Source organism: Nicotiana tomentosiformis, chromosome 4 (genome assembly GCF_000390325.3).
Source record: "Nicotiana tomentosiformis chromosome 4, ASM39032v3, whole genome shotgun sequence".
Taxonomy (NCBI): Eukaryota; Viridiplantae; Streptophyta; class Magnoliopsida; order Solanales; family Solanaceae; genus Nicotiana; species Nicotiana tomentosiformis.
In genome coordinates, this window is record NC_090815.1 from 65,883,607 (window position 1) to 65,886,652 (window position 3,046).

Consider the following 3,046-nt stretch of genomic DNA (forward strand, 5'->3'; position numbering starts at 1 on the left):
TGTTCTTGATGGTGGCTGCCAAACCCATCGCATCAAGATAAATTTCACCATCAAGCACCCTAGACATGTAACTTTTGCCCGATATATCTAGGGCTAAAAATTCAAGTTGAGAAATATTTAACATTATTTAGAAAAAGAAAGTTCGTACATCTGATACTTTCAAAGTATTGGCTCGAGACGACAGAGTCTCGTGCTGATAACGTGTTATAAAATACAGACTGTAAAGTAAAGACAAGTATAGAGAGAAACTGATATATTTTTCAAATTTCAAACTTCTATACATAATGAACTGAAATCTCCTCTATTTATAGAAGAAAGGAAGATGTTGTGTAAGCTGCTTCTGCAAGCTGCTGTGTAAGCTGCTTGTAAACTGCTATTGTACCAGATATAGATAATCTTCTACCGGGGGTAATGTTTATCCATAACGGAGTACCGAAATGATAAGCTCATTGTACCAGATATAGATAATCTTCTACCGGGGTGATGTTTATCCATAACGGACTACTGAAAGGATAAGCTTCTTCGGGAGGCTTATTTCCAATAGAGTACTAAATATATAAATATATTTACGGCGGAGTCTCATACAGATAAGGTTCTTCAGGAAGCTTATTTACAACGGGGTACTAAATGAACATCCTTAATATAATATATTTATAACAAAATAAAAATTTTTATTTATAGATATCTAACTGTGTTTTTTAAGGAAAATCATATCCAAACACAATTAGAACCAAATACTACATTAGAACTATTTTTACAACTTGAACTTGTAATTTTAAATTTCAACCAGATACAGCCTAATTTCGAGTCTATTGTGTTTGAAGTTTGAATTGGCCAAGTGTGGTACCGTGTCATCAAGAGGAAGAGAATGAGCAGAGGTATCGACAACAACAGGAGGAAGAAGAAGACGGAAGACGACGAGGTTGAAGAGCTGCTGCGCGCGGCAGAGGATGATGTGTTCCTCAAGCTCAGCCTCAATTCCCATATGGCTCGTGGTTCTTCTTCCACCCAATTCATCGATCCAGATCTCGATCAACGTTTCCGTGCCCTCAAATCCAAAACCAAAAACCCTATTCCCCAACAACCACGTTCAACCTCTACAGCTTCCGATGTTAACTTGTTTCCCAGATTTGCAGCTCTCAAAAGCTCCCTTCCCGCTTATTCTTCGGAGAATGAAGAGGATGACGATGAAGTTGAGAAGGTGATTAAGTGGGCCATTGATGCTGCTAGGCTTGACCCTTCACCTCCCTCTGACACTGATGAAGATGAAAATAGTGAGGATGATGTCAGGCATATAAGCGGAAATGATTTATGAGTGTATGTGTGGTATTTTTTTTCACCTGGTGTGGTTGCCTCATATATTTGATACTTACAAAGTTTTTGTAATGAATACATTAGAAGTTCTGTTATTTCTTCTAATTGATGAATTGTGCTTGGATGTTTAGATTTGATATTGGTAAGAGCTTGTATCTATTGTCATTCTTATTGCTATGCTGATACTAATTTTTTATACTTACTGTTAAACCAAAGTTGCTTGTTTACATTAGGCTTAGTAATATATCTTCCCCTGCATCTGCCGGTTGAGTAAACTGTGATCCTGATTGTACTTTAATATTGATAGATGAAACCTAGGATATGAGATTGTCTTTTTAATACCCTGCCGTTGTTCAAAGATCATAATGGTCTGTGTTGATATTTGGATGATTTTCTGGTAATTTTATTACCTCGCTGGAATTATGAGCAACAGTGTACATTTGGAGAAAGGAACCGTCTAATGCCACAAGATTTGAAGGACAGAGGATGATAGAATAGATGATATTTGTATAACTGGTGGAATAGGTGTTGTTGATGGAATATCTGAAAGCTAGTTTTGATAACAAGTATCACAAGAAAATTCATTATTTGTAAGAATTTTCAGGTTCTTTAATAGATGCCCACTTAAATTTTCAGTAATTCGTCTCATCATTATTGATCAAGGATGGCCCAAACGGCCATGCCAAAGCACAAAAATATTTGAATCAGTAAACTTCTGGTTTACGATAGAGTGTGCTTCAACTATACTAATCTTTGAATAGTATAAGCCGGAAGATAAAGTTGGTAACTTTTCTACAATGCACTTCTGGCCAGAAACATTCTTTGTAATACAAAGATATTTCATATTCATCTCATCTATCGTCTCAACATGATACCAATTTCAGCGGATATCTATAAAACTCAACAAGTTTCTTCAGGACTTTGAGGAGAATAATATATTGTCTATTATAAATTTTGTTCCCTTAGACAGAAATATAGTGGCTCTTCCGGAGCCTTCAATCAAACTTATATTGCAAGAAATTGTTGAAATATTTATTTTTTTCTTATGCAAATAAGAAAAGTATTTCTAATCTTTGAATATGGCATGCGTTGTTCCACTATCAATTACACAAATATCTTCATGAATGGTGTTTGATCCAAACATAATTTGAAAATTATTCATATTTTTTAAAATGACATAAACAAAATAAATATGATAGTAAACATCATTATCAAAGCATAGCTTTTATTTATGTACAATAATTACATAACCATACTATCTAGTACAAACAATAAAAATTAAAATATTTACATTTCTACAGATTCATCACCGATCACATGACTTGTTTCTCCTTCAGGGAGTGCAAAGTAATCAGCTACATCCAAACGTATGAAGTCTAAATTATCTTCAGAAATAAAATTTGTTTAGCATTTTTCTCTGTCTTCTTCAGGAAGGCTTGATACAACTCAACCAGGTGCTTTGGCGTACGACATGTACGTGACCAGTGCCATTTTCCTCAAACATATCATGATCAGTAATATTATCACCACATATTGGGAAATAAATCTGAACATAGCAGAATTATACTCACTGATAGATTTAAAATCTTGTAGCCTTAGATGAGTCCAATCATAACATGCCTGTGGAAGAACGGCCATCTTCAGGTGGTCATATCTATCTTTCAAATTATTCCACAGTATGACTGGATCTTTAATAGTGAGATATTCCATTTTCAAGCATTCATCAAGGTGA

The 3,046-nt window shown here is 34.7% G+C and overlaps 1 protein-coding gene across 1 annotated transcript; it reads left to right on the top strand.

Moving 5' to 3' along the window:
- The first annotated feature begins 715 nt into the window (after positions 1-715).
- On the top strand, positions 716-1,479 carry LOC104097635 (uncharacterized). Its single transcript, XM_009604235.3, has one exon. The coding sequence runs from the start codon at positions 869-871 to the stop codon at positions 1,313-1,315; it is 447 nt and encodes a 148-aa protein (XP_009602530.1). The 5' UTR covers positions 716-868; the 3' UTR covers positions 1,316-1,479.
- Positions 1,480-3,046: the final 1,567 nt, after the last annotated feature.